This window comes from Strix aluco, chromosome 9 (genome assembly GCF_031877795.1).
Source record: "Strix aluco isolate bStrAlu1 chromosome 9, bStrAlu1.hap1, whole genome shotgun sequence".
NCBI classification, from domain to species: Eukaryota; Metazoa; Chordata; class Aves; order Strigiformes; family Strigidae; genus Strix; species Strix aluco.
Window position 1 is genome coordinate 3218574 of NC_133939.1, and position 27716 is coordinate 3246289.

General features: G+C 58.3%; 3 protein-coding genes across 3 annotated transcripts; 2 read left to right on the forward strand and 1 right to left on the reverse strand.

Annotated features, from left to right (window-relative positions):
* Positions 1 to 4114: 4114 nt before the first annotated feature.
* On the forward strand, positions 4115 to 9927 carry CFAP410 (cilia and flagella associated protein 410). Its single transcript, XM_074833440.1, has 7 exons — positions 4115 to 4244; positions 4435 to 4453; positions 5165 to 5211; positions 6018 to 6247; positions 6881 to 7052; positions 7713 to 7806; positions 8862 to 9927. Exons 1-7 carry the CDS (start codon positions 4168 to 4170, stop codon positions 8985 to 8987), a joined length of 765 nt encoding a protein of 254 aa, XP_074689541.1. The 5' UTR covers positions 4115 to 4167; the 3' UTR covers positions 8988 to 9927.
* A 2724-nt stretch (positions 9928 to 12651) lies between these two features.
* PFKL (phosphofructokinase, liver type) lies at positions 12652 to 19338 on the reverse strand. Its single transcript, XM_074833441.1, has 22 exons — positions 19210 to 19338; positions 18594 to 18667; positions 18415 to 18492; positions 18120 to 18309; positions 17756 to 17921; positions 17616 to 17660; positions 17421 to 17529; positions 16993 to 17088; positions 16820 to 16912; positions 16323 to 16448; positions 16151 to 16215; positions 15911 to 15974; positions 15678 to 15824; positions 15502 to 15572; positions 15298 to 15385; positions 14999 to 15151; positions 14701 to 14865; positions 14438 to 14499; positions 13979 to 14090; positions 13799 to 13898; positions 13582 to 13687; positions 12652 to 13484 (listed from the first exon to the last, which is right to left on the reverse strand). The coding sequence occupies exons 1-22, from the start codon at positions 19292 to 19294 to the stop codon at positions 13337 to 13339; spliced, it is 2343 nt and encodes a 780-aa protein (XP_074689542.1). The 5' UTR covers positions 19295 to 19338; the 3' UTR covers positions 12652 to 13336.
* Positions 19339 to 21369: 2031 nt separating this feature from the next.
* PROCR (protein C receptor) lies at positions 21370 to 23467 on the forward strand. The gene is made up of 4 exons (XM_074834511.1): positions 21370 to 21456; positions 21563 to 21799; positions 22539 to 22805; positions 22895 to 23467. Exons 1-4 carry the CDS (start codon positions 21402 to 21404, stop codon positions 23005 to 23007), a joined length of 672 nt encoding a protein of 223 aa, XP_074690612.1. The 5' UTR covers positions 21370 to 21401; the 3' UTR covers positions 23008 to 23467.
* Positions 23468 to 27716: the final 4249 nt, after the last annotated feature.

Sequence of the window (27716 nt, forward strand, 5' to 3'; positions counted from 1 at the left end):
ATGGCCTCTGCAGAGCACCCTGAGCAGTGGAAATTGCTCCTTATTTTGGCATTTCAGCTGTAACCAGTGACTAGCTCTGTCAACACGGCAAAGCACTAAAATCCGGACTGCAACAGCACAGCGATGCTGCGGTGCCACTTCTACCTTGGTGTAAGGACTGTGTGTAAAACAAAGGAAAGAAATACCAACAGAGCTCCTGCACAGGAATGAAGAAGAGTCTGAAGAAAGAAGTTTTCCATGCATCTGGTGGCCTTTGCCTCTTCACTCTTGATGTTGTAGGCTTCACAGTAAATTGAATACTTGTTCTATGCAATTGGCTATGAGGACAGCAAGCTGCTCTGATGAGATTAGCTTTTAATAATATGACAATTTGCTATATAAATAACTCGCACGTTCTCGATTTAATGCTATGTTTTAGCTTGACATGATAGGGATGTAATTTTAAGCTTTTGTTTATTAAGTTGCCCGGTTTGATTTCCTTTTGCTGTGGATGGCTGTCTTGAGATTTCATATTTGTTGGGTTTGACGGGTCTTGGCTGTCGTGAAATCTCTCGCCCTGGTCAGATAACTGCGTGATGTCCCAGGGTGGCTTGCTGTGGTGTCCATACCACTCTCCAGTGAAACAGTGCCAGTGCCGGTGTGATCATACAGGAAAATCGCTGCAGGTAGAAATTGTAGTTAGCAGGAGCTTTGCTGGAAGCCCTCTCTGAAGATTTTTCCAGAATTTCTGCAGAAGCTCCTCTGTCAACTTGGCACAAAGAGCACCCCTGGAGTGCTCATCTCCTTCACTGGCTCTGGCAGTGTCTTGTAGACCCTGGTGTTCCCCTGAGGGCTCTCCAGAGGGGCTGAACAGGATGCTTCCCAGAGAGAAAACTGAGCCTCTGACGGAGCCTGCATAGGTCTACGGTGACACGCCTGCCTCCACTCCATGATGACAAGATTTTTTCATTAGCTCTTACCAAACCACAGCATTTCCTGCCAACATCTAAACAGTGATCCCATCCAGTATTGCTGACCCCAGAGCAGTGACAGTTGCATGGAGGGAATGTCCTGTGGGTGGAATAGCTGCTGGAGAGCTGCCATGAAGAGACCGTCCTCTGAACCACGACATGGCCAAGCTTGCCATGACGCTAAATTACGTTGGAGCAGTTACAGGAACAACTCGCCGCCCAGAAACAACTGCTGAGACTTTCTCAACCAAGTGGGGCTTTCCCAAGAAAGCTGCCCTTCCCTGCCACACACCACGCAGGAGGGGAGGGAGCAGAGCCCATCTCCAGGAGTGCTGACCACCTCTCTGGTGATACCGGGAGGATAAAACAGGTTCTCCAAATGCCTCCCCCAAATCCATCCTGGTCCTTCCACCCCACTTAACAGCTCTTCCTAACCGGGATGGTGCTCGGTAGGGACCTGCAGGTACCACCATTGCAAGTGGGGTAGCACCAAGAGAGGTGGTGCTGGTTGACCCCCAGCTGCAGCAGTGAGGCCGCCTGCTGCCTGCACTCCAGAGGAGGGTGTGCATCCAGGCGCTGCCATCTGCACGGGGATGGTAGTGAGTACCCCGTGGCCAATGGAGGAAGGAACCACTGATAACCGTGACAGCAGGCACCCCACAGGTGATGGTGGTGTCAAGCGTGAAGAGCGGTGTGGAGGTGTGACAGCTACCGGCACCAGGGGCAGGTGCTGATCCTGGCAGCAACAATGACACTCAGGATTAGTACCAGCAGCACTTCTTGTCATCATCAGTGGCAGCTCCCAGCTCCTTCAGACTCCCTTTGCTGTGACTCACACGCCAACAGCAATCCCACAGCACGTCCAAGGGAAGGTTTGGTTCAGTAGCCAGGACGCTCGGGAGTTGAGAATGCCTCTTTCTGAAGCTTCTGTGGGCATTGCAAGTAAGTTGTGAGACCCCGCCTGGAGGAATCACAGGTCACAGCAAAAGCTACTGATCAGAAAAAAAGCTTTTCTGAAATGAGAAAATACACATAAGGATTACATGAAAGAAGTAGCTTTCCTGAACCCTCCACAAAGTAATTAAACAAGTGGAAATAGGTTCATTGTATAAAACACTGATACAGAGCTGGGAAGAGAATGTGTGGCTACCCCATAGTGCAGCCCAAACTGAAGATACTCTAGATAGGAGCCCAAATGTACAAAGAGCTTTTCACTCTTTTGCTCACGTGGATTAAGAAGCAAGCTGGACCTCATCACGGCTGAGTATGAGACAAGCTGAGAGCCTGGGGAGCTCATGGTGGGGAGATTCAATCTCTGCACCGGAGCCCTGCACGATCTGTTAGGCGACACTGCAGGGCTGCGAGTGGGAAGTGGACGTGCCGGTGACTGTAGGTGATCCTACGCAGCCTGACGAGGCCATGTGTCCCAGACCTCAGTGGTTGTTTTGCTCTTCTCTCCAGGCTGCTAATTTAATGCACTTTACAAGTCTATATGCATTATTTAAGCTCTCTCCTTTTTAAAAGACCATGGAGAGTCTCTCGTCATGCCTGAGATTATTACTGATACTACTTGCAATATTAAACTGGGGATTAAAATCAATTTTATTAATTAACCTGAATGAAACAGTCTTTTGTGCATGTTTCAGTTGCAGGAGAGGTGTCAGAGCAGACAGAGGAGGATGTGTATGTTTAAACTGACTGAACTGTACTTTTGTCAGCAAGATGAGTACGACAATATCTCTGTGGCACCTAGAGAAGATTCCTTAATCTACTTAGCCTGTTTCAGGGACAGGCTTTGCTGCTGACAGTGCAGCTAAGCATGGCTGGGGCTGGGATTGCGCAGCCAGGCAGCTGAAAGCATGCTCGGGTGTTTCCATGTTTCACTAGAAGTGAAAGCAGCCTGGGATTTGGAGAACAAAAGTATGGCAAAGCTGTGTACATTGCTGCTCCTCCCACGACACCGAGGATTCGGATCCTGCAGCTGCCTTCACTGACACACGGCCCAAGTGGCCAAATCCCAGGTCTCAGCAGCCACCTCACGCCAGCTGGCCTGTGAACAGCTGCACACAGAAAAGTCGAGAACTCCAAAAATCGCTTCAGTTGCCTCCAAGTGCTTGTATATCCAGCTCAAAAAACATCAGTGCAACACCTGCGCCCTGGCCTCCCAGCCCGAGGTCCTGGCTAGCTGTCCACGGGTGTGACGGCAGCCCAGTGCTGAGAGACAGAAAGAAGAAAATGCAGAATGATGATCTGCCTAACCTTCTTATCCCACATTTTCCCTGAAAAGCACGAGCCCATCGAACCCAATAAACGCATCTCTCCGCCCTTCTCTTACCTAGAAGCGTGGTAATAAGGAAGGCAGGGAGCTCAGTGCCGCCCATCTCCTCTCCCTGGCACAAGGCCTTCACCACCACCGCAACCGAGGGTTCAGGTCCATCGTGTTTGAACCACTGCACCAAAACACCAGCGTAAACAAGTAAATAACCGCCAGCCCCCATCCTGCAGTTGTTTCTGTTGCTGAAAGAGGCAGTAACATGCAGAAAAACATTGAGAAATGCTGCATTCACCCCTTATTTTGGACTGTAAGCTAATCACACCGCTTCTCCAGGCTTTTTCATTTCAGCTATCCCCGTTCCACCGTGGAAGCTGCGTGTTGGAGGCCCTAAAGATGCAAAATGGAGACACATCGCAGCAATTTTACCCCAAAATGGGATGGAGGAGGACTGGCCTTGGGGCTCCTGGTGCCGGTGCGGTCAGCAGTGCTACCTATATTTCTATATATTAATGTGTAGAAATATGTATATATATTTGATTTATGCACACTTCATACATATATAGATAAAGGGGTATATACACTCACGTGTAAAGTTAGATATATGTCCATAAAGGTATAGCTATATGTATGAAACATTCTCTAATAAGATGTAATGAAATGAATTCTAAAATTTCACGTAAATATGGAATAATTAAGTAAAACTGCACCTGAGGTTGCTTCAGGCCGCCCAGCCTGCTGCAAGCAAGACACCCAAGCAGGAGACCCGGGGGGGCCGGATGGCTGCCGCCGGCCCTCCCGCCGGGTGAGGAGGGGAAAGCTGGGCACTGCCGCGGGGAGCTCCGGTGCGTGGGCCCGGCCCGGCCCGCCCCGGCCGGGAGGAGCCTGCGCGGCCGCTGGGTCCCGCCCCTGGCGACGGCGGCGGCGGCGCGGCCCTGCCCGGCCATGAGGCTGACGCGGGCGGCCGTGCTGGCGCGGGCCAAGGCCGCCGCCCTCGACGGTGTCCGCCGCCTCAACTGCTGGTGGGCACCGGCGGGGGACGGGCCGGGCGGGGGGCGCTGGGCCTGCGGGGCCGGGCAGGCCTCAGGGGGGCTGGCAGGGCTGAGGGGGGGCAGGCAGCCTGTGGGGGGGAGTGGGGCGGCTCCGGCCTGTTTCGGTGCGGCCGGGATGGGCCCTGCCGCCTCCCGGTGACCCCCCGCTCTCCTCCCGCAGGGGCAGCCAGCTGACGGATGTAAGTACCGCGCAGCCGCTCCCATCCTGCCCGGACGAGCCAGCGAGGAGAGGCCCCCCGGCTCCCGGCTGCCATCGACGAGCCCCCGGGCCGCGCCACCGGGGGAGGGGGGAAGCCTGAGGCCGGGCCGGCAGCCGGAGCGGGGAGGGGATGGAGCTGGAGGGGCGCTGAGGGGGGGCCGGCCCGGTGCCAGCGAGTTGCGGTGCTTTTTCAGGATTAGCATCACATACACAAAAAAAAAAAAGAAAAAAAAAAAAAAAAGAGGTTGCTGTTGTTGTTTCCAGAGAGCGCCTGGAAAATTCCTCTCTGAGGGCCTGCACAGGCCCCTGGAGAGCAGGGCCCTGAGTCCTACCCTGTCTGTTCGGGACTCCCCTGTTAGGAGAGGGCTGTCTGGCCTAAGAGGGATCCTCTGCTGCCTGCGGGGCCTGGGAGCCGCTCTGGAGGCTGCCGAGTTGCTGGAGCAGAAGAGCGACGTGCTGCTGGCTGGTGTCTGCGCTTCCACTCCTGCGCGGAGAAGGCAGAGGAGCTGCTGACTCTGCACTGGCTGTGGCAGCAAATCTCTGGTGGTGTTCAGCTTGGGGTAGACCGAAGCAAACCTCAATTTCTGTTCCTGCTGTTATCTTGCTTGTTTGTGATTTAAATTGCTTTTATTTATTTATTATTTTTTTTTCTGCGAATGCCAGCTTGCTGTTTCTCTCTCTTCCTGCCCAGATATCGATATGCCGGGATTTGCCCAACATCGAGGTGATCACATTCAGGTGAATGTCGGCCTGGCAGCTTTGGAGAGGGCAGGGGAAATCACCTTTCTCATGGGGCTCTGGCTTGGCCTGTGGTTTCTTCAACCCACCTTTTTGTGGTTGTGTGTCTGAGCTGCCTGGCTCTTCATGCCCAATTTCTCAAGCAGCAGAGATGTATTAAATGGTTATTCTTCTGCTCGCGCCTCTGCATATCACCTCACTACTCAAGAAAATAATCCTGGTTTTGAGAGGTGTTAAAACCTCTTAGGATTGTTGCTCCCTAAGTCCTAGTCCGTAGTGCAGCTGGGATCTTCTAGGCCTCTGTATGGGGCCAGTTTGCAGAATGCTTGTTGAAGTGCTTCATGGATGTCACAAAACTTTTCATTTCCATAAGCCCTCCCCCAATACACCCACCTTTCACCTGTCCTGGGGATCCCACGGAACCAATGCTGTCTGAAAATTTGAGCTTTTTAGCTTGGGAATCTTACATGGGCTCTCCTTCAGGGAGTCTGAGGAACTGCTACAGAAAGGAGTGCAAGGGTGATGGGTGTCTGGGGGAAGCAAAGGCTGTTTGTCATCTTCAGCACAGAGGAGGGCCTGCTTTCTTAATTCTTTCCTTTGTTTAGAAAGATAAAACACTATCTTTTTGTTGTGTCCAAAGCCACAGGCCCCTAAATGCCCCTTGCTGTGCTGTCAGGCTCCTCAGTGAAGCTGTTGCAGGAGGGGGGCTGGAAAGCCACTGTGCTACAGGGGCTGTGCTCCCACCTGAACAGTACGGGGAGGGAGGGATGGGCTCGCTGGTCTCTGATCCTACAATCTCTCTTCAGTGTGAATGGCATCTCGGACCTTGAGCCGCTGAGTCAGTGCCAGAATCTGAGTGAACTCTATCTGAGGAAGAACAACATTGCAAGCCTAAATGAGCTCTTCTACCTCAAAAACCTACCCCGGCTGAGGGTCCTGTGGCTATCTGAAAATCCCTGTTGTGGGTCAGACCCCCACCGCTACCGAATGACGGTGCTGCGTAACCTACCCAGCCTGCAGAAGCTTGATAACCAAGGTGGGTGTTTGCAGGTAAACAAACAGCCCCAAGCCATGGGCAGGGTGAACTGGAAACCAGTGACGCGTTGGTTCCCGTCTTTAAGGCATCCTTTGACTCTTCCTTCAGTCAGGATGTCTCAGAGGTTGGGTGTCCCTTCTGAAAGATCTGCTGCTTCTAAGCTGTTTTCTCCCTTCCCTTCTCTGCAGTGCCAGAGTTAGCACTAGCCGAGAGCGCCTCCTTATAGCTGGGACGGTACCGCTAATTAGTGGTTTTTCAGAACTCTCTCCTTTGCTGTGGCAAAACAAAGATTCTGTAATTGGATCTGCTGTCATAAAAAAGTGAGAAGCTTTTCCGTCTGGTAGCAATAACTTGGTGGCTTTTGGAGCCTTTTCCAGAGACAAGAAATAGCAAAGCGTGTTTGCATCCCTCCTTTATATCTTTCCCACTTTGAGAGGCTGGTGGCAGCTGCCAGCGTTCTCCTGGGCGGGTTTTACTGCAGAAGGATGAAAGCAAAAGCCCAGTACAAAGGACAATTTTGGGAGCAAGCACCTGCGGTGTAGCTCTGCAGCAGCCATACCTGCACCGTTACAGATGCCATCTTCCTGGGCTGCTGGAGTTCATTGCAGCGGGGTTTTGTTTTGGCTGTTGCAGCTGTGACAGAGGAAGAACTGTCCCAGGCCCTGGTTGATGGTGAGGAGATCACGGCCCCACCAGCCAGGAGGAGCGTGGAGAACGGTTGTCCCGAGGCCACTGAATCCAGTGCTGCCGAATCCACAACGGAGACCGAGAGTGAACTGCTGAACTTCAGTCTGGAGGAGACAAAGTGAGGGCTTGCTTGTGAGCTGTTAGGATTTCTGGGCTGAACTTGCGTGTAGCATGAAAGGACCCTGCCAGCCAACCCTGATACTCCACGGGCCAGGCCTGCAGCTGGTGCAAATTCCTGTTGTTCCAGTTACCCCGGTGGAGCTGTGCTGGTTTAATAGCACTTGTGGGTCTGGTTCTGTATCTGCAAAACAGGCTCTTCTGTAGGTGGGTACTTACTCTCAAGCATGTCAGCTGCATGTGCAGACAGAGATGGATCCTCTCTGAAGTGTGAGCTCTCCAGCCCATTCCTGCTTAGCTCTGCTTCTGTGGCACGCTTCAGCGCATGTCAGTGCTGTGGCACGTGTTGTTCAAGTGCAGTGTTCCAGGGTCTGCAGTCCCAGCTAGCATCGAGCCTGGGAATCTGTTGTCCCAGGTAGAGCTGGGAGCAGGCTCCTCGTGGCAGTGTGCTCGTTCCCATTTTATAGCTCTGAGGCTCTTCGTGTGGGAGTTTGGCTTGGGGTGTTGTGGTCTGTAGGCAGTGGTGGTGTGTGAGCAGATGTGCCTTGAGTCCTTCAGCTAGATACTTGCATGGTTGCCCATGAGTAGAAAGGATTGGCCTGGCAGAGTAAGGTTTTCCCAACTGGTCATAATAACACTTGCTCTTCCTCCCCTCCTTTAGCAAAATTCGAGAGGAGCTTGGTATGAAGCCTGTTCCCAGGGATAAATTTTCCTCCTTTTCACCTCGAGAGACAGACTGCAACCGAAAGAAGAGAGTGAGTATCTTTAAAGCCCAAACTGCTTTTCATCGAAGACATCATGCAACGTAAGGAAAGCCCGATGGGGTTTGTCCTCTTGGTCTGTCCGCACACGAGCACGCGTGTGGCCCTTCGCTGGGGTGGTGCGGAGAACGCGTGGTAGTTGGGCAGTGGCTGAAATGCAGCTGGCAGCCTGCCTGGCAGGCAGGAGGCTGCTGAATTGAAAGCTTAGGTGGTTCCTCAGCCCCGCTCCCTGGTGTAGCCTTGGCTGAACCTCATGGATCTTGGCTGTTCAGCTGGGAATTGCCGTCTGCTGGGCTCAGTGCCATCGCTTCAGTCGGCAGGGTGAGATCTAGACCACATTCTGCCTCATTTTGATATTAGTCTGCGATCTCTCTTTCGTTCATGTTTTAAATATACTTGAATGTGTTGGTTCACAGCACTGTGAGTACTGCAGGCCCTGGCTTTTGGGAAAAGAAAATATTAAACAAGGGGAGGTTCGGGTTGAACGTTGGGAAAAAGATTTTCCCTAGAAGGGCAGTTATTTAGAGAGGTTCCAGAATCTCTCCCTGGAGCTTTTCAAGACGTGGTTTGACAGAGCCGTGGTTTGGTGTTGGCAGTAGTTCTGCATCGGTGGTGGGGGTTGGGCTGGGGACCTTCAAGAGTCCCTTCCAGCTCGTGCTTAGGCGATTCTGCCAGCTCTTCTCATTCCTCAGATCAGAGGCTTCCTGTCCTCTCCCATCCTACACACGGTCACGCTGGAGAGGGAGGGCAGCTGCTCTTGAATGGGCCTTTCCTTACGGAAGCCAGTTGGGAGGGTGGCCAGGAGCCAGAGGCATGTGGGCAGCCTGCGTGGGACTGAGCGGACTGGTTTGTCCTGCATTCCACTTGGCCTCGTCACATGCAGCCTCTGCCCATGTTTGCCCCGAGGGCTTGGTTGTTCTGTCCCTGTAGCTGCAGGTGTCTGCTGCAAACTGCTGCCAGTGGTGGTGGAGTTCCTAGAAAGAGCAGCTCTTTGAAAATTGCTGGCATTAACGTGCTTGTATAAAGCAGTGTCTGTCTCCTCCCGACAGAACAACGTCCTGAATGCCATCCTGCTTCTCATGAAGGAACTGGACGCCGAGGGTCTGGAGATCGTCCAGCAGACAGTGGGGAGGAGGCTCCAGGCCTTTCAGAAGAAGGAGCTGCAGGAGGAGTGACGGTGCCCGTTACAAACCTCCCTGGAGCACCAGCCAGCCCCGGCCCCGCAGCGCCGTTCTGCCCGCGCATGCCTGGCTGCAGCCAAAGCCCTGGTGTTTTCCCGCTGTGCTTTCCCTGCGGAGGGGCTGGGATGGGGTGCTGCTGGCTTCTGACATCACCCCTGGCTGTGCGCATCACGCTGGGGCTGGCAGCGCCTGACCCGGCGCTCGGGAGCTTTCCTGCTTGCGTAGCAGGCTCCGTTAACATTTGTATCTCTTGTCGCTGCGATGGGAGCGGCGGGCAAATCGGCAAAAGCAGAAGAGAGCAGGGCTGCAGCGAGAGGTGCTGCTGTGCCGCGCGGCCAAAGGGGGATGGCAAAGCCTGCTGATGGCTAGAAAGGTCAGTGGCTCCCTGTCAGACTAACCCTTGGCCAGCCTCTGCCTGTAGCAGGCTCTAAAGGCAGTTTCTACGACAAAGCTGTGTTTTTGTGAAGTCTGGTGGGGAGACACTGCCTGAAATGTTTACCAAGAACTGTCTGGTGCAGACTGTGAAGGTCAATGTCAAATTTGTAATTTATCTTCAACTCCTGCCTTTTTTTGGTCCTGGTTAGCGCATGTGGCAGCTGACTTGGTGGTCAGGCAGCCCAAAGAAAAGCTCGGTGCAGTCTAGGTGAAACAGAAATTACTCTCTCCCAGATCCTGAACGCTCAGCTGTACCCTCACCCCTACGTGCCCCTGCAGGCATTAGAGCAGCTTAAGGAAACAGCGTCAGAGGTAAAAAGCCCCTGTGCATTCTGCAGTTAAGAGAAAATAAGCCAAGCATTACTGTCTGGTTAGCACAGGCATCAGGGGTGGCGTTTCTCTTTAACTGAAAAAAGCTGCATTTACTAAGACTTCATAGAGCCATTAAATACAAACTAAAACGTTGTGACGTACCAAATAAAACCAATTATCCCTCTAGGACGTGGAAGTTGTGGCTGGGGTTCTGCAAACATAGTGAGAACAACTGACTCTGGGCATTGCTCCATTATGTCTGGTTCACGGCCTGCATTGTTAGTCCTGCGGAGCAGGAGGAGGGCTGTGGGCCCCTGCACCTTCCCGCTTCACTGGACCTGGGAAATGGCTCACCCGCCTCTGGTGCTGGTTGCTGCTGCAGGGGCTGTTTTTCAAAGGCACTGTGCTATTTGGGAGCCTTCTTGCAGCCACAAGTCCACACCGAGCGCGGGAAGCGGACGAGATGGCGAGCAAAGCTCGCTTGCTTGTGCAGAGGTGCGCAGCCTGCCTGGGTGGGACAGCGGCCCCTGAGATACAGGACACGAGCTCTCCGTGCTGCTTGGCTGTGGACCCTGGTGCTGCGCAGGGCAGCGTGGCCTTTCCGTGTCCCCACTTTCCCTGTTTGTGAGGTATCTGAGCCCCCGCGTGCTGGGTCGCGCGGCCGGGAAGGAGCGAGCGCTCCTCGGGGATGGTGACGGCCGGTGGCCACAAGCCTGTTTACTTGACCTTGGTGGGAGGGGACAGAGTTTGACCCTCATCACTTGGGTGAAGATTCCTGATGCCTTTAACTCCTCCAGTGACCTTCTGCATGAAACACAGCTGTGTTTAAATGGCCAGTGTGATTTATAATACACCAGATTTTCCTTGACAGCCAAGGCCCGAGGGACTTACCCGTTATCTTGTTCGCCTGTTGCCCTTGTGCTGAGGGCAATTCCTCTCCCAGGCTGTCTCGACAGCCTGCTCAGTAGTAGAAGTTGTGCCTGTTCATGTTAGAGAACAGGAAAGCTGCCGTTTGGGCGTGCCAGACCCCCCCCCCCTCCCCAGCTTTGCTGGGAGGAGAGTGATCGGAGCAAGCGTCATCATTTCTCATCGAGGTTTGTTTGTGGTGAAGGTGGTTAATGGAGCAATTGCGTTGGCCTCAGGCTGCTCTGGTGCGGCTCCTCCCCTCTCCGCTGCAGAAGTTGGGCTGTTAATCCCCGACAGCACGACTGTCCCCGAGCAGAGCTTGCCGCCTACGTGCTGCGCTTGTCATACTTGGCTGCTGTGGGTGTTCCTGCTGCCAGCTGAGGTGCCCTTGATGCTCCCCACTGCTCCTTGCGGGGTCACCCTGCAGCATCCTGCCTGGGGGGAGGCTGGCCCCTTCAGCTCATGCCTCTTCAAGGGCCTGGCAGCCTGCCTTTGCTGCAAGATGCTGGTGGCTTTTTGCTCTGCCCTCTCTTTGGGGACAGGGAGAGGCTGGGCTGGATGTGCTGGCGAGCCTGGGTGCGCAGTTGCCACGTCCGCTCCTGCTTGACCTGGCAGGGCACGGGGTGGTTGCCCATCACGGGCTGTGCCTGTCTGTCTCCCCGCCAGGAATTTGGCACTCCAGGCTTTTTATTTTGGGTGGAAATGAGGTATTAGGGCTGCAGTGACCCCTGTCCCCAAGTTGCATCCAAACATGCAGCTGGTCTGAGCGTGGGGACACCCCTTTCCCCATTCACGCCCTAAACGTGGCTGCTGGAGGAGGGCTGCGGTGCCGTGCCAGCCCCTGCGGTGCCCTGCCTGCTGCCGAGCGTGCCAGGCAGGAGAAAACACGCCTGCCAGCTACGCCCGGGCACGAGGCTCCACCCGGGCCATGGCACAACCGTGGGGCTTTTCGGCGTGACCTGCTTTCACCCTGACCTGCCTCAGCAGGGGATATCGAGCGGTGAGGGCAGACATGTCCCAGTCATGGAAAACGCCAGCAGCTGTCTGCCTGCGGGCACAGATCCAGCACGACTGGTGTTCAGACTGTTCTCGGGGACTCTCGGAGGCTTGATGGGACAGGGACCACCATGGTGCGGGGTCTATGGCTGATGGAGGGTCTTGCTTGGGAGCTGGATGGGGCTCCTTGAAAGCAGCACATGGGATGGTGGGAGAGCCCACCGCTCTCTGCCTGGCGTCCCCAGAGCAGATACTTGCCCAGGAAGAGCAGTGATGCTGCTTCCATCAGCAAGTAAAACACTATTTCTCCGTCTGTCCAGCTCTGGCAGGGAAGATACAATGATTATCATCATCTTCCAGAGCTTAAAACAAGTAACGTAGCCAGCTAGGGGAAAAGCACTGAAATCAAGGGGGACTTGTCACTTGGGGACAACTCCATGGGGAGGAAAAAAATAACTGCATATCTGACCCAAAAGACTGTGATGCATCCTTGTGCTGGCGACATCCCAGAGGCTGGAGCCGTCAGCTGAAAGCCCCAAGAGGAAAATGGCCTGGGAAAGGGGGTACAGGCAGCCGTCCGGCCTCGGCCAAGCGCGGCAGAGCTCAGCCAAGCCCGAGCACTGCAGGCGGGAGCCAGTGTGCTTGGCAGCTGCCCTGAGAAACTGCCTTAACAAACAAACACAGCGCCTTGATAAATCACTTCTGCGCTTTCTTTGAAGGTGGGAACCAAACCATGGGAGAAGCAATTTTTCTCCAGGATTGCGAAGTCTGCCCGCAGAGGGATGCTGACCTAGCACCCGCCACAGCCCAGCCAGGGAGAGGCCGCCCACAGTCCCACTCTCCCAGGCTTTGAGGACGCACGAAGCAGGGAAACGTCCTGGCCCAGCATCAACCTGGCCCCAGCAAACCATCTGGCTTTGCTCATTCCCATCCTAACCCCAGGTCTGCCCCCGCCATTCCTCCCCACGGGGACTCGGCGTGCAATGACCACTCTCCGGAGCGAGGCAGGTTTGGCTCCAGCGGGTTTTATCTCTAGAGGAGGAGAGCAGCGCCACAAATGGTACAAGATTTGGGGGTTACAGAGCAGCGGTGAGATGATGGGCACGGCACCCGGGGCCGTGCGGTGACGGTCGCATCCAAGCATCATGCAAGGTGGCCGGGGAAGAGGGGCTGGCCAGGACCGGTGCTCTGCGCTGAGCCCTCGAGACACCCCACTGGGCAAACGCCGGGGGAGGATGGAGCTCTACCGGGGCTCATGGGGCAGCCAAAAGCCCCCGGGACCAGCCCCTACCTGCTGCGGACGGCACCGCATCCCCCTCAGCTCCCCTCCTGCACGCAGGGCAGGCAACTAAAAGCAGCAGTTGGCTCAGGCGGTCAAGCCGCTAAATAAAGAATCAAGATACCCCACCATTAAATAATAGGAATAAACTCTTAAGGGATGATTAAGGGTCTGGGATGTGCAGCTGGGCTCTAGCAACACCTCTTGTCTGCATCTGCACAGGGACCAGACCCTGGACCAGCGATCTGGGGCAGGATTGTGCTGTTTTGGGAGCTGGGACCAGGCTCTGCCTGCTTCAAGGGGTCGATGGCAAAGCTACAGGGCTACTGAGAACAAGGGGGGACCAGGTGCTCCCCGAGCAGCACATGGGGATGGAGAGGATGTGGAGAGGGGGCTACAGCTCAGGCTGGTGGGACTAGAAGCCCTTCTCGATGCTGAGTGTGCGGCGGGTGACGTGCTCCATCTTCCCCGAGATATACTCGGTCAGGCTGATCTGGTAGTTGGCGAGCATCTTCAGCATCAGCCGCAGGTTCAGCCACCACTGCTCTTGGGGCAGCCTGTGCCTGTGCAGGGGGGGGGACACGGCTCTCAAGTGACCCCAGGGACGGCCCAGGAAGGTCCGCCCAGGGCCTGATAAACCGCTAGGGCGTGGGAACTTACTCGAAATCGGTGACTTTCTTAAGCTCCGTCACGGGGCTGAAGGCCACCACCTTCTTCCTGAGCCCGATCACACAGGCAGAGTCGTCCGAGTTGGCAAACACACGCCCTGGGAGGGATACACAGCTGACCATGGCCACCTTCCAGGGGCTAAACAGAGCAGCAGGGGCTACCCAGTGCCACCAGCCACCCCCCACGGGACCCCCAGCCGTCAGCTCACCCTTGCAGTAGACCTCCTCCAGCTTCTCCGACATCCACAGTACCGCCTTCACTCCCAGCTTGGTCCCATAGTTGCGGTCAAAGGGGGTCGGGGCTCCCCCCTGGGGACAAAGAAATGGGCACATCAAGCCCACCCAGCTCTTGGGGACAGCAGTGGCCTGTGTGGTCCTGTCCCCTGTACCTGCTGGAGGTGGCCCAGGACGTTAATCCTGCAGTCGAAGATGCCTTTGCCCTCGGAGGAGTAGAGGTTGTAGAGGAACTCGGTGGTGTAGTGCTCATGGCACTTCTCGTTGCTGGGGGAGCAGAGGGAAGAGGTGGGGGGGCTGCTCCTTAATCTGGCATCCCCAGGGGGTTCCTCCATGCTCCTCTAAACACCTTTTTTTTTTTTTTTTTCTGTTTTGTTCTCCCTGAGGCCCAGCGCCCCAGCCCATCTCCCCAGGATGGCCCCGGATGCATCCAGCGTAGAACTGTCCCCCTGGCCGAGCATGGCATCCCCGGGCAGGACGCCATGCACCCACCGTGCCAAACCCCGCTGCACCCGGGAACCCCTCTCCAGCTGCGGGCAGAGCTCAGCTCCGCCCTTGCTCCCCACCACGGGGCTGGGTTTTTCAGCGAGTGTCCCCAGGGGCCCCCAACTCACCGCAGCACCAATCCTCTCTGGATATCCGTCTTCATTTTGTCGGTCAAGTGCTCCACATTGGCCTGCAAGATGAACGCCAGGATGCTGGCAGGCATCCTGGGTCCCTCTGGTCCTCTTGGTTGGACCCAAGTGCCACTAACAGCAACCCAGGCCTTGACCGTGTTCCTCCAAATCCTGCCCTGCCCCACAGCCCTCCCTTTCCCAGTTTTCCTTCTTATTTTACCCAAACGATGCTGCCAGAAAGCAGCTCCCGCCCTGTTCACCTTCAGGTCATGGATGGTGAAGGGATCTTCGTAGACGTAGGCGGCGTCAGCGCCCACCGCGATGCCGGTGACAGTCGACAGGTACCCGCAGTAGCCCCCCATCGTCTCCACGATGAAGACCCGGCGCTTGGTGCCCGAGGCCGACTGCTTGATGCGGTCACAACTCTGTGCCAGGAGAAAGGCAGCTCACACTAGGAAAACCCATCTTTGCTGCCCGGAATGGGATGTTGGTTCATTCCCGCCTGTCGAGGGGTGGAGCGGGACGGCCCCGCGAGCTGCGCCCTGCCCTGTTCCCCACCTCCATGGCCGCGTTGACGGCTGTGTCTGAGCCCAGGCTGAAGTCGGTCCCGGGGACGTTGTTGCTGATGGTGGCGGGGATGACGCACATGATGATGCAGAGCTCCTCGTACTGCCCACGGGCCTCCACCAGCTGCAGCACCCCCTCGTACGCCTGCAAGCAGCCGAGAGCTGGGGAGATGCTGGCCCCGGGGGATGGATCCACACCCCAAAAGGGATGGCCTGGGGGGCTGGTGTCGCCTGGGATGCCGACAGCCCGCCCTGGCCCCCACCGAAACAGGGCTGAGGGGTCCCCCGCACCTCAAACCCCCCAATGACCAGCAGCCCCTGGATGTTGAATTTCCGCACGTTCTCCACGATCTTTTCCATGCAGGTCTTGGGCAGCGTCCTGCGGTAGGGAAGGGGAGAAGAGACCACGGGGTGAGGACAGGGGGTCCCTGCAATCCCCCGGGGCAGCAGCGTCTCTTCCACTACATCCCCCAGCCCCCCCGGGGCTGTGCTTACCGTTTGGTGCCCAGCATGGACCCGCCGCGTCCCAGCCAGCCTGCCACGTCGTGCCAGCCCACCTCACGGATCTGCAAGCAGCAGCGCTCGGTTTTGGGGTGGGGGAGCACCCCACCACCCCCCCTCCAAGCCCAAACTCATCCCCCTGGGAAACCCAGGCTCACCGTTCCCCTTACCTGCCCCTTGGCCAAGCCCTCGAAGCCGTCGCTCACTGCATAGATGGTGTGTCCCTGGCAAATGCTGATCCGCACGGCTGATCTGACGGCAGCGTTCATGCCCGCGGCGGGGGCACCCACGTTCAGGATGGCCAGGCTGAAGGGGCTCTGTGGGGACAGGGATGGGGACAGCACATGGGTGCGTGTCCCCAAGGCAGGGATGGTGTCCCCTGCCGCTCTCCAACCCTCCTCACCTTCTCCTGTGCTGGCTTCTGGTGCGCCAGAAGCTTGTAGATGTTCCAGTTGTTCTCAAAGCTCCTGCAAGGACAAGGCAGCGTGGCCCCAAGGCGTGCCTGGACCCTGGGGAGGGGGGGGACGACCCTCCCCGGCTGCAGGAGCAGCTGGTTTTCCCCCAGGGAGAAGCCCCCATCCCAGCACCTCCTTTTGGCCACCCCATAGGGATATCTCCCCCCATCCCGGTCGCTGCTCCTCACCTCCCACGGAGCTGGATGGCCTCCTCAAACCTCTTCTCATCCATGGCCTTCTGCACATCCTTCGTCTTGGCAGGGGGAGAGATGCAGCACTGTGACCCCCACGCCTGCGGGGAGGGGAGCGGGACCCCCACCCAGGGGGCTTGGTGTGCCCGATCCCCGCCCCGGTACTCACCACCTGGACGCACTCCATGAGCGGCAGCCGCACCGACTGGTTCCCTGAGAGGCTCACCACGCAGGCGGGGGTGTCTGGCGTGGCCTCCAGCAGTGCCATCACCGCCTCCATCCCCATCTTGCTGCTCTGAGGAGCGAAAGGGACCCCCGCCACCCCATGACACCTGGGCCACCCGTGCCAGCCGGGCGGGATGCTCCCCTGGGCTCGCACAGCAACGCTCCCGCAGACTTGGAAACCTTGCAGCTGCTTGCCTGCCTGATTTACAGCCAGAGAGCTGCTGGTTTTATTTAAAAACCCGTGAAATTTGCAGCACATGAGGGGTAACGGGTGCATTGCTCTGCCTGGCACAGCGGGGCCAAGCCTGTCTGAGCCTCCTCTCAGCCAGCAAGTCCTTTGCAACAGGCAGAGGGAAGGCAGGAGTGGGGTGCCCCAGCCGCCTGCTCCTTTCTGCAGGGTGACCCCCCCCCCCTTCCCGTGTCCCCCCTCCCAAAACCTACCAGCACACGGTCAAAGGCTGAAGGGGTCCCTCCGCGCTGCACGTGGCCGAGGACGGTGACCCGCGTGTCGAAGCCCAAGCGTTGCACCACCAGCTGCGGAGCAGAGCAGACGTCATGCCGGGGACCCGCTGGCCACTGCGGGTGCCGGAGCGGGCGCCGGAGCGGGCGCTTACGTCCTTCACGTAGTTGGAAGAGATGGGTTTGCCGCTGCGGTCGATGGCGCCCTCGGCGATGATGATGATGTTGAGCCGCGACCCTCTGCTGCGCGTCTGGGTGTGAGGGGAAGAAAACAGCCGCCGCGGCTTAGCCAAAACTCACCGGCGGCCGCGTCTGAGCATCCTTTGCCCCCACTGGCTGTAGCCCGGAGAGGTGTGTGGCGGGGGTGGCTCAGGTTCTGGACGGCCGAGCCCCCGAGCCACCGCTGCCCCTGGCATGCGAGGGCTGGATTTGCACTCGGCTGAGTGCCCCGTTTCACAGGGACAATGGCGGGAGCTCCCGAAGCTTCGCAGGGGCCGGGCACTGGCTGCGGGGCTCAGCCCAGGTCCCTGTGGGGACCTTCCAGGGAGAAAAGGGGGACGGGACTGTAGGAAGCCCCCCTCACCTCCCCGAGCCTCTCGCACATGAGGTCCTCCCAGCCGTCCTCCGGAGGGGATTCGGGGATGAAGAGCCAGTCAGCGCCTGAAGCCAGGCCAGACACCAGCGCCAGGTACCTGGGGGGGACACGGCGGTGGCAGCATCGGCCCCAAAATGTGTCATCCCGTCCCACCGATGGGCTTCCTCGCCCGCGGGGGCTTACCCACAGTGGCGGCCCATCACCTCCAGCACGAAGGTCCGCTGGTGGCTGCAAGGACACGGGTGGGAGGAGAAGGAAGGTGGGTGCGTACGCCCGGGGGGGGAGCGGTCAAGCCCCCAGCCCGCAGCCCCCAGCCCGCTCACCTCTGCGCCGTGGTGGTGATGGCGTCGATGACCTCCATGATGCGGTGCAGCGCCGAGTCGGTGCCGATGGTCATGTCAGTGCCGCAGAAATCGTTGTCGATGGAGCCCACCAGCCCCACGATGTTCAGGCGGCTGTTCTCCTGCGCCACCTCCTCGCTGATCTGCCCTGTTGGGGGGGCGGGGGGAGGATGGGACACACGGTTATTTTAGGGTGCTCCCATTCTCCCCCCAGCATCGGGCTGGATGCTGCGGAGCGGCAGAGGAGCCCAGCCCTCCCTGGGGGTCCTAGTGGGGCTGGGGGGGGGGGTCACACCCCTTGAATCACTCTACCCACCCAAGGGTTTTGGGAGGGGGGTTCACCCACCATCTTGGACCAGCTCCTCCAGCAGCTCGCCCCACTCGGAGCGGAAGATGTCGGCGCCCGTCAGGCTGCCGTCCCCGCCGATGACGCACAGGTTGGTGATGCCGTGCTCCACCAGGTTACGGGCGGCCCGCAGCCGGCCCGCGCGGGTGGTGAAGGCTTTGCAGCGGGCGCTGCCGATCACCGTCCCACCCTGGAGAGTAAAAAAATGGGGGGGGGGGGACGACACACACAGCTCGTCACGCAGGTTTGGGGGAGTGGGATTTGGGGGTCCCGTGGCCCCACCGGTGATCCTCACCAGCTGGATGATGTTGGAGACGCTGAGCCAGTTGGCTTGCTTGATGTTGTCTCCCCCCTCCACCAGCCCCTCGTAGCCCTGCAGAGAAACGGGGAGCGGAGGTGAGGGGTGACCTGGCACGGGGCGGGGGGGGTGGTTTCCCCCCACCCACGACGGGGAGCAGAGGGGGGTCCACCAACCTCATAGATGAGGAAGACCTTGGCTCCCACGTATATCCCCATGCGGGTGACGGCGCGGACGGCGGCGTTCATCCCTGGAAAGGTGAGACGTGAGCTGGGGAGGCCCCACGGGACCCCGCGCCCCACAGGGTGACCCTGAAGTGTCCCCTCGAGCGGGGGGCACCCACACGGGCAGAGGCCGGGGAAACTCAGTGCACGGGTGGGAGCTGCGGATGAGCAACCGCCTGAGAGTGAGACGTATTAGAAATCGCTGCTTATCGGCGGGGGGGGGGGGGGGGGGGGCACCGTGGGGGTTCCCCCGTGGGTCCGTGACCTCTCACGGAGGGGGGTCCGTGGGGGGGGATGGGGATGGGGAAGCGCCGCAGGTGGGACGCGCCGACCCTTCCCCCGTGGGGGGGGGGGAAACGGGAGCGGGGTGTGTGTCCGCCACCCGCCTCGCCGCTCCCCCGCCCCGGGCGCCCGGGGAGGAGCGAGGGCCGCGTCTCCGTTGCGCGCCCCGAGGCGCCGCGGACTCCGGCCCCGCCGCGCCCGCAGGGCCGGGCGGCCACGGCCACGCAGCGCCCCCGGGACGGGCCCGGGGCCGCGCCGCCCCCCGCCTCCTCCCGCCGGGCCCCACCTTGCGCGTCGCCGCCGCTGGTGAGGACGGCGATGGCCATGCCGGCCCCCGCCATCCGCAGCCGCTCCAGCTCCGCCGCCGCCATCGCTGCGCTCCCGGCACCGGCGCCGCCGGACACGCCCCCGCGGAGACACGCCCCCTAAAGGCCACGCCCCCTAAAGACCACGCCCCCGCCAGGGCACGCCCGCTCCCGGCCAAGCCACGCCCCCCGCCGCGGGGCCACGCCCCTCCCCGCCGCCAGGCCGCGCCATACTGTGCCATGCCGTGCCATACCGTGCCATGCCGTGCCATACTGTGCCATACCGTGCCATACAGTGCCATACTGTGCCATGCCGTGCCATACCGTGCCATGCCGTGCCATACTGTGCCATACCGTGCCATACCGTGCCATACTGTGCCATACTGTGCCATGCCGTGCCATACTGTGCCATACCGTGCCATACCGTGCCATGCTGTGCCATATTGTGCCATGCTGTGCCATACCGTGCCATACTGTGCCATACTGTGCCATACCGTGCCATGCTGTGCCATATTGTGCCATGCTGTGCCATACCGTGCCATGCCATGCCATACTGTGCCATACCGTGCCATACAGTGCCATACCGTGCCATGCTGTGCCATACTGTGCCATACCGTGCCATACCGTGCCATGCTGTGCCATATTGTGCCATGCTGTGCCATACCGTGCCAGGCCGTGCCATACTGTGCCATACCGTGCCATACAGTGCCATACAGTGCCATACTGTGCCATACCGTGCCATACCGTGCCATACAGTGCCATACTGTGCCATGCTGTGCCATACCGTGCCATACAGTGCCATACCGTGCCATACCGTGTCATACTGTGCCATACTGTGCCATACTGTGCCATGCTGTGCCATACTGTGCCATACCATGACATACAGTGCCATACCGTGCCATACCGTGCCATGCTGTGCCATACTGTGCCATACCGTGCCATACCACACCATACCACACCATACTGCGCCGTGCTGTGCCATACTGCACCATACTGCACCATACTGTGCCATATCGTGCCATACTGTGCCATACCGCACCATACCATGCTGTACTGTGCCATACCATGCCATACTGCGCCCTACCCTGCCATACCACACCATACCATGCCACACTGTGCCATACTGCACCACGCCATGCCATACCACACCATACTGCCCCATACCATGCCATACTGTGCCATACGATGCCACACTATGTCATACTGTGCCATACTGTGCCATACCATGCCATATCACGCCATACTGCACCATACCGTGCCATACCACGCCATACAGTGCCATACCACACCATACCATGCCATACCATGCCATACTGTGCCATACTGTGCCATACTGTGTCATACCATGCCATACTGCCCCATACTGCCCCATACTGTACCATACCATGCCATACCACGCCATACTGTGCCATACTGTGCCACGCTGTGCCATACATGCCATGCCACACTGCACTATACTGTGCCATACCGTGCCATACTGTGCTGTACCATGCCATACTGCCCCATACAGTGTCATACTGTGTCATACCGTGCCATACCATGCCCTACCGCACCATACTGCACCACACCATGCCACACCATGCCATACTGTGCCATGGCAGGCAGGGTGGTGCTGGTACCTGCTGCCCCAGGCTGTGGTATGCTGTGCCAGCAGGGCGAGCTGGGTGTTTTAATATAGATTTCATGGGTTTTTAATTTTAATCTATGATTATTTTAGGTGTAATTAAAAACCAAGCCTACGGAGCGAGCCCAGCCTGCAAGACCGCTCCCCTGCATCCCTCCCTTCTCCTCTGCAGTGGTCCCCCACCGCTGTGTCCCCGCTGGCCTCCTGCATCGCCCCAGGAGAGCGGGGACGGGGCCTCTGCCCAGCCTATGGATGGGGAAACTGAGGCAGGTGCTGGCCACTCACTCCCGCCGGCTGGAGCGGTGCCGTGTGGTCCTGCAGGCCCTGGGGTGAGCTTGGAGCCTCATCCCGCATCACCATCCCCAGGCGCTGCAGGGCCCGGCATGTCTGGCAGGGAAGGGGTGTGGGTGGCTTGGGCTAAGGAAATGGGAGAGACTTGGCCGGACTCCCACTCTCCTCCTCCCGCAGCCCCACCTCCCCGGTTCGGCTTAACTCCCTGCGTCAGACCATCGGTGGGGCCACCATTCCTGTCCCATCCCTGTCCCCACGATGCTCTGGTTGCTGCTGCTCTGCGGCGCCCTGGGCTGCGGGGCAGACCAGGCGGGTAAGGCGAGGACACGGTGGCGGTGGGGTTGGAGAGACTTGGGGTTGGCGTGGGGGACATACGGGGAGGGGACGGGGCGGTGGGTGATGTCTGGTGTCTCTCGCAGCCCCGCTCGCCTTCACCATGCTGCAACGGACCCACGTCTCCAAAGGCAGCTCCGTCTTCTGGGGGAACGCCAGCCTGGACGGGCAGCTCAGCCATCTCCTGGAGGGGTTTAATGTCACCCAGGTGCTGCCGCTGGAGCCCCCGGATGCCTGGGCCAGGCGGCAGCAGGACGTGGCCACCTACCTGGTCTACTTTGGCCAGCTGGTGAAGCTCTTCAGCATGGAGAGGCCCATCAACTGTGAGTGGTACCTCTGGGGGACACAGGGACGGGGACGCATGGCCTGGTGGGGGGACAGGTCCCGCTGGGGAAGGGGACCCCCCCCCTGCACTACTTGGGCACGGGGATGGCTCTTCAAGGGACTGCTGGGCAAAGGGACGGGGACACGGCTACCTGCAAAACCCTGCTCTGGGCAAAAGGAGCCTTTCTGCAGAGCTGGGAATTGTGGAGCCCACGCTGGGAGCAGGGAAATGCTCAACCTCTTGCTGCCCCTTGGGAAAAGGGCTGGGGGCTGCAGCCTGGGGGGGTCGGTTGAGGTGTGGGCACCCTGCCTGCACCCCACTTGCATCCCACCTGCACTCTGCCTGCACCCTGCAGCCTTTGCGGGATGCTGACGGCGATGGTTTCACACCCCTGCCTGCATTGCTCCGCAAGCCTGCGTTATCCCTGATGTTCCTGCCCAGAGTTTGTTTTAACATCCTTGTCTTTGTTACCCCCAAACCAGTTTTGTCCCAGCTCTGTGTTTCTTTACCTGGCCCTTGGGGAGCACTTTCTCACCGCGGGGTCTCTGGCGTGAGCCCCATGTCTCCCCTCGCCCGGTGTCCCCGCGCTCCCTGTGCCGTGTCCTACCATGAGAGCGATGAATAGCTCGCTCTGCACCAAAAAACCACCCGTCTCTGTAAAACTGATGCTGGTGACGGCAATGGGCTGCTGAGGGTGGGAGCGTGCTGACCCCGGGCCCCTCCCTCTGTCCCCACAGACACCCAGATGCTGTGCTGCCACCTGGGCTGCCGCCTCTTCCCCGACGGCACGGCCCACAGCTTCTACGAGGTGACCCTCAACGGGACGGCTTTCCTCAGCTTCCACGTCCCCAATGCCACCTGGCAGCGGCGCTGGCCTGGCAAGGACGCGGTGGCCACCTTTGCCGAGAGGGAGCTGATGAAGTACCCCAAGACCACCCAGGACCTCCAGCATTTCCTCAACACCACCTGCGTTGGCATCCTGCGGGCTCAGAGCGCCAGGACAGGTCCGTGCTGGGGCTGGGAGGGGGGTGACACGTGGTGGCATGGTGGGGGTGACCGCCGTTGTCACCTCCATCCCTCTCACCTCTTGCAGGGAAACAGAGCAGCCGGTCACATGCCCCGCTGGTGCTGGGCCTGATCCTGGGGATCTTTGCCTTGCTGGGCATGGCCGTGGGGATCTTCTTGTGCACGGGAGGGAGCTGCTAACGGATCCGGCAGCTGTCCCACGTCACCCCGTGGAGGCAGGGGATGGACCCATCGTCACCCTGTGGAGCAGGGACCGAGCCTGCGCCTCACAAGAGATAACATCTCCCCAGCACCGCAGGCTTTGCTCCCAAAGGACGCTGGTGGCTTCCCTGCCCGGTCCCAGCTGGGGTGACCCCCCCAGCAGCAGCACCCTCCTCCGGGGACGGTCCCCACGCCAGGCTGGCACAGCGCACCGAGACTTAATGCAGAAATACACTTGGCACAGATGGAAAAAATGGGGAAGGGGGGTGGGGTGGGGGGAAAGTGGCAGGAGAAACAGCCAAGAAAGGGTTAAAAGGATGGCATTGAAGCCCACATTTATCCCTGTTCCAGTGGGGATAAATGCGCGGGAGGGAGGATGTCACACCTTTGTGGCACTGCTTTGAGATGTTCTGTAAATAAAACCACCTGTCAGCTCTCACAGCGCATTTGGTTGCTCTCATATTTCCCCACACCCCCCCCCCGCCCCCCGGCAGCACGGATGTGGGGCTGCAGATCCATCCTGGGGGGCAGGCACAGGGGCAGCCCCGGTTGCTGGTGCTCCTGGGGGTTGCCAGCCCCTGCGTCAGCCCCAGGCCACGCACCGTGTTTGCAAAGCCTCTGGAGAGAGGCTGGTAGGGTTTGCGCCTCCCGAGCTCATTTCAATCTGTCCGCAGCTTTGGTTGGACTCAATTAAGTTATTTTTCCAATGGCCGACTGGTGACGCTTCATTTATTTTTCATTTCCTCATCTTTGTGCGAGGCGCTACGGTCGAGTACAGACAGCTGTAACAGTTTTTCTGAGCAGATTAACACGTTCACTGTTCTCCCCTAAGGATGCTGCCGGGAGGGATGCGGGAGCGGGGGGACGCTGGGCGAGGGGCAGGGCAGGTGTGGGGCGATGCGCTGGGGACCCCAAAGACCAGAAACTGCTCCCCAAGGGCCGGCTAAAGAAATGCAGAGCTGTATCACTAGTGCTGTCCAACAGCATTCGTTGCTTTATTTGCCTTTTGTGCAAGCTCGATCCGAGCTGAAACAGGCCCTTTGATTGCTTAGACTTCAGTTATATTATTAATAAATTCTTGGCTGCGTTTCTCTTTTGCCCATAAAACGACACCCCTCTTGTCTCTGCTGCCCCGAGGGCAGGAAGGGCTGGGGATTAGCCAGGAGCTGGCTTGGACTATGGAAAGAGGGGACAGCGCAGGAGCAAGGAGCTTTCCTGGGTTAATTTCCAGCTTGTTCCTTCCTAAATATCCTTCCCTGCAGCTCAAAGCAAGAAAGAAAGGGTGGGCAGGGGGGGAAGATGGGAAAAAGAGAATTAGGACAGAAAGGGGATGGAGGAAGAGGTCTCCAAAGACCACATCTCATCACCCTGGCCCCCAGCCACCCCCCTCACAGCCCCCGCCTCCACCAGGCTCTCAGGGCAGGGGCCGGGATGCTCCCCACCCTTCAGCGGGCTCCTTTGCAAAAGGGAGAGGGCAGCCAAGAGGCCAGAGGATCCAAAATGACAACGCTGAGGCACGTCAACATCATCGCTCAGCTTCTAAAGAAGTGCCCTTGGTGGGAGCTCTGCCGCAGGCCGAGAGCTGCGCGTCCCCCGCCGCGGGCATCAGGGGACGCGAGGCTGACGGGGAAGGTCAAGCGCAGTAGGCTTGCTCCTCACAAAGGGGTAAACACGCTTGTAGCGGGGAGAAACTGCTGCGTTGGCAGCGCTGCTTTGGCTTTTGGGTGTGGGGCATCTCTGCTGCCTGCGCACGGAGGCAGATGTTGCACCGGGGGGGCCCCAGATCCCCTGGAGCGATTCTGCCAGCGAGGCCTCGGGGTCTGCACCTCCCAGGAGTCATGGCCTGAGGTTGGGAAGGTGCTGTTGGACACAGGCTGGAGAAAGCGGGGAGGTCTGAAACAGGGCTTGTTTTGCTCCGTGCTTCTGAAACGTGTCATCTTTTGGACACATGAGGAAGCGTCCACTTTAAACAGCTCTGGAAAAGGCTTTTTGCTGCCCCCAGGCCCCCCCCTGTTGCATGTCAGTCACAGCAGGAGAGCGTGCTAGAAAGGAGCCAACCCTGCTGCTGGTCTCTCGAGTCTCTGCCAGCGATCACAAGGGGATGGGGCAGCGCCCAGCAGCGGGGCTCCCCCTGAAACTGCAGGATCCTGCACAACAGCCTCATCCTGAACCATGCCCACAGGCAACGCACCCAACGCTGCCACCCCCCAGCCCAGGGCCACCTCCCTGGTGGTGACCAGCATCTGCGCCCAATGGCGGCACAGTGGCCAAGAGCAGAGGGGCTATGGTAATAGCATCCACCCCCAGAATTTCTCTTTCTCATCCCAAAACCCCAAACTCCCTCATCACAGGGCCACCAAGGTGTAGCATGTGGTGGCCACGGGGCCATGCTGGGCTCCCTCCCCACCACCGCTCCGGCATGTACCATCCGTCCGCAGCTGGTAGCCACATCCATGGCTGATCCTCTCCCAAATTTGGTTGTTCTTCCACCCTTGCTTGCAGCTTGGGACAGGCGCCAATGCTTAACCACATATCCTGTCAACACAGGGTTGTTTGCAATTTGCTCCTTGTTTTTTTTTTTTTTTTTTTGGGGTTTGTTTGTTTTGTTGGGTTTTTTTTGCAAGAGGGTGAACAAACGCACATGCAGACCTTTGGAGGCTTTAACTAACTCCTCTACGCAGTGTCTCCCCCAAAACAAACCATCCCAGGCGCCTGCACCGCTCACCCTCTGAGGCTTTGCTCTCCATGCGCCGCTCGGTTTCCATTACTCAGCTCTGCTATCGCTGGTTTAGATAAGGGTTCAGATAAAACACCCAGCCTTGAACCTTGGCATCGTCTTAACTCACTGGAGCAACGTGCTAGGAACCGGCTTTGCCCATGGGTGCTTCAGCTGGGTCCCCCCACTGCCTTTCAGACATCAGCTCGCCCCACAAGGTCGCTGTCCCCGGCCGTGTCCTTCGGGAGCCTCCAGCTGCTGGCACAGCATCCTTGGCTCCGAGTCTGGTCTGGCAACCGCCGTGCCCTGCCCAGCCCCAGGGGCTGGTCGGCTGCTCTTGTGCCTGCTTGGGTGGGGATGGGGAAGGCAGGAGCCGGGGGAAAGAAAAAAAAAAAAAAAAAAAAGTGGCTTATGAGGAAAAGGGATAGCACCAGATTTACGTCTGGAAGGGATTATTCCTGTAAACAAGCCTTACGCATTTGGTGCCTGCGCTGGTGTCATCATTGCTTTTCTGAACTACAGCTCCATTCTTCTGAATTCCCCCCAGGGTCACGTTGTCACAGCCCCACATTTTCATTTTGGGTGTCACCAGCTTTAGGGCATCATTTTTAACCCAGGGGCTGCACGGGGGTGAGGGGATTTGCAACGTGCACAGCCTCCAGCCAGCCCTCCCTGAGCAAGGGATGCTTTTTGGTTTTTTTGGGCAACGTCGTTTTAGAAGTAGAAGCTGTTGGGTATCTGCTTTTTAGCAGCCTCCTGCTCCCACACAAGAGCGGGCAGGTTCTTGGAAATATTAACCAGCAGAGGAAAGGGCTGTGCTGGTGAGCCCCTCCTCCAGGGCGCACGGGTGCCCAGGAGCCATCGCTGCCCTCTTCCCTTTCCTCTCACCTCCCAGCTCAGCTCCTGACACAGCCTGAGGAAGCAGGAGGAGAAAGCTGGCTGCCGGCCACAGTCAACACCAAGCGGGGCTCCAGGGCAGCGGGGGTGAAGGGAGGCTTCTGGGCAGCAGGATGCCACCAGCGAGTGCCACTACACCTCCTGCCCTGCCCCAACCGGGCTGTCCCCTCCCTGGGGACAGCTGCAGTCTAAGCAAGCCACCCCTTGCGAGATGCTCCACTGCTGCTCCTGCAACGCTGCTCATCAGCCCAGCAGCACAGATGGAATGAAAGGGCTCAAACAAATGAATTTCTGACAATTATTAAGACTGTGATGTGAGTCGCTGCTAATAAAGAATACCTGCTTAACAGTTATCTTCGATTCTGACTGTTAATTTCTTTGTTTCACTATCTACAAATCCCATTAAAGATTCCAAGGAATCATTGCTTCACCTCCCCTTCCCAGCCAGAGGCCCCCACAGGCTCCATTTGAACAGATGTATTCAGGAACGCTGCAAATCTGTGTGTTTTCAGAGGAATTTTCTCCTGGCAGCAGTCACTTCTGCCCTCCTATCTCCACTGCCTGTCTCTTGGAAGTAGAAAAGTTTAGATATAGATAAGTACTTTAAAATAACAAGCTCTTTGGAAAAAAAACAACCAAGGCCGCCCGCACTGTACTTGCAGAGGTTTCCATGGAATAGAAACCACTGTTTGGGAACACTTTCACCCCCGGCCCGGACACGGGGAGGAGGGGATGCTCTGTCCCAGCAGTGCTGTGACGAGAAAGACGACAGCAGCAGCCCTCTGCATGGCTGAAGCCATCGGGAACAAACCACCCCCTTGGGCCAGACTGCTCCCCAGGACCCACGTCCCTAACGCTGAAGCTCCTGTGCGCAGCCCCAAAACTTCAACATCTGCTCTGGGATGGCCAATGTGGGTTTTAAGATGCAGCAAGCCCAGACTGCAGAGGGACAGAAGCGGGACAAGGCTGCCAGGGCACGCTGCTTTCTGGAAAAGCAGATCTGAACGCTGTTTTCACCCCCATCATCTACCTGCTAGGGAGTCCTCACCCCACCTGCTCCTTCAGCTCTCCTGGG

Coding starts and splice junctions, on each gene's coding strand:
- CFAP410 (XM_074833440.1), top strand. CDS start 4,168: ATGAGGCTGACGCGGGCGGCCGTGCTGGCGCGGGCCAAGGCCGCCGCC. Junction 5,212..6,017: donor ATCGAGGTGATCACATTCAG/GTGAATGTCGGC, acceptor ATCTCTCTTCAG/TGTGAATGGCATCTCGGACC. Junction 7,807..8,861: donor ACTGCAACCGAAAGAAGAGA/GTGAGTATCTTT, acceptor TCCTCCCGACAG/AACAACGTCCTGAATGCCAT.
- PFKL (XM_074833441.1), bottom strand. CDS start 19,294: ATGGCGGCGGCGGAGCTGGAGCGGCTGCGGATGGCGGGGGCCGGCATG. Junction 15,825..15,910: donor AGAAGCCAGCACAGGAGAAG/GTGAGGAGGGTT, acceptor CTGTCCCCACAG/AGCCCCTTCAGCCTGGCCAT. Junction 13,899..13,978: donor TCCTGGGCCACCTCCAGCAG/GTACAGGGGACA, acceptor CTTTGTCCCCAG/GGGGGAGCCCCGACCCCCTT.
- PROCR (XM_074834511.1), top strand. CDS start 21,402: ATGCTCTGGTTGCTGCTGCTCTGCGGCGCCCTGGGCTGCGGGGCAGAC. Junction 21,457..21,562: donor CTGCGGGGCAGACCAGGCGG/GTAAGGCGAGGA, acceptor TGTCTCTCGCAG/CCCCGCTCGCCTTCACCATG. Junction 22,806..22,894: donor GGCTCAGAGCGCCAGGACAG/GTCCGTGCTGGG, acceptor CACCTCTTGCAG/GGAAACAGAGCAGCCGGTCA.